The 601-nt window shown below is 47.6% G+C and overlaps 1 protein-coding gene across 1 annotated transcript; it reads right to left on the bottom strand.

The window, feature by feature from the left end:
- Positions 1-65: 65 nt before the first annotated feature.
- On the bottom strand, positions 66-601 carry CSUI_004426 (uncharacterized protein). The gene has a single exon (XM_068064617.1). It carries the CDS (start codon positions 386-388, stop codon positions 170-172), a length of 219 nt encoding a protein of 72 aa, XP_067923405.1. The 5' UTR covers positions 389-601; the 3' UTR covers positions 66-169.

The raw sequence follows: 601 nt of genomic DNA, 5'->3' as shown, positions 1-601 counted from the left end.
TCTCCCCCCCGCATGTGTTAGCAAAGGATAACACAGAAGGTCGTATAATACTCTCTTACTTCAGTTACACTCATCTTGTCCTCTGTTTAACTGGTCGGCTTGGTCACTATGTGCTTTTCCCCTCCCCGTGAGGTGTACGTACACCCGAGTTGTCCCTGATGAAGATCTATCAGTCGTCAGGAAAGAGAGGAAACAACCAGATTGTCCTTCTGCACAGAAGACCTTCAAATCCTCGGAGAGAAGAAAAGCAACCTCCCAGCTCCAGGAAAGAAGAAAGAGTGTAACTCTTCCTAACCTGTCTGTTTTCACGGGACGGGCGACTTCTCTGCATAGCAGGAGGGCACGACGGAAAAAAAAGGACGGGAGATCCAATCTTCAATGACTGCATTAGCTCAGTCAGCTCTTTTTCAGTGAGCTGAAAAAAACTTCTTTCGCTTGATAGGGAAAAACAACGAAAGAGAAACCAAGAATACGAGGAGAAAGAGAACGTCTCTCTCAGTGTGCGTGCGAGCTAGCTAAGTCGATATACACCCGCCGCACACGCAGTGTGACGACGCAGTGTGATTTTTGACGGAGGAAAGGGTAATGCTACTAGCTTGTC

The sequence above is a fragment of the Cystoisospora suis genome (genome assembly GCF_002600585.1).
Source record: "Cystoisospora suis strain Wien I chromosome Unknown contig_2069, whole genome shotgun sequence".
Taxonomy (NCBI): domain Eukaryota; phylum Apicomplexa; class Conoidasida; order Eucoccidiorida; family Sarcocystidae; genus Cystoisospora; species Cystoisospora suis.
The sequence above is the reverse complement of the archived record's forward strand: the minus strand, read 5'-3'. Positions and strand labels throughout refer to the sequence as shown.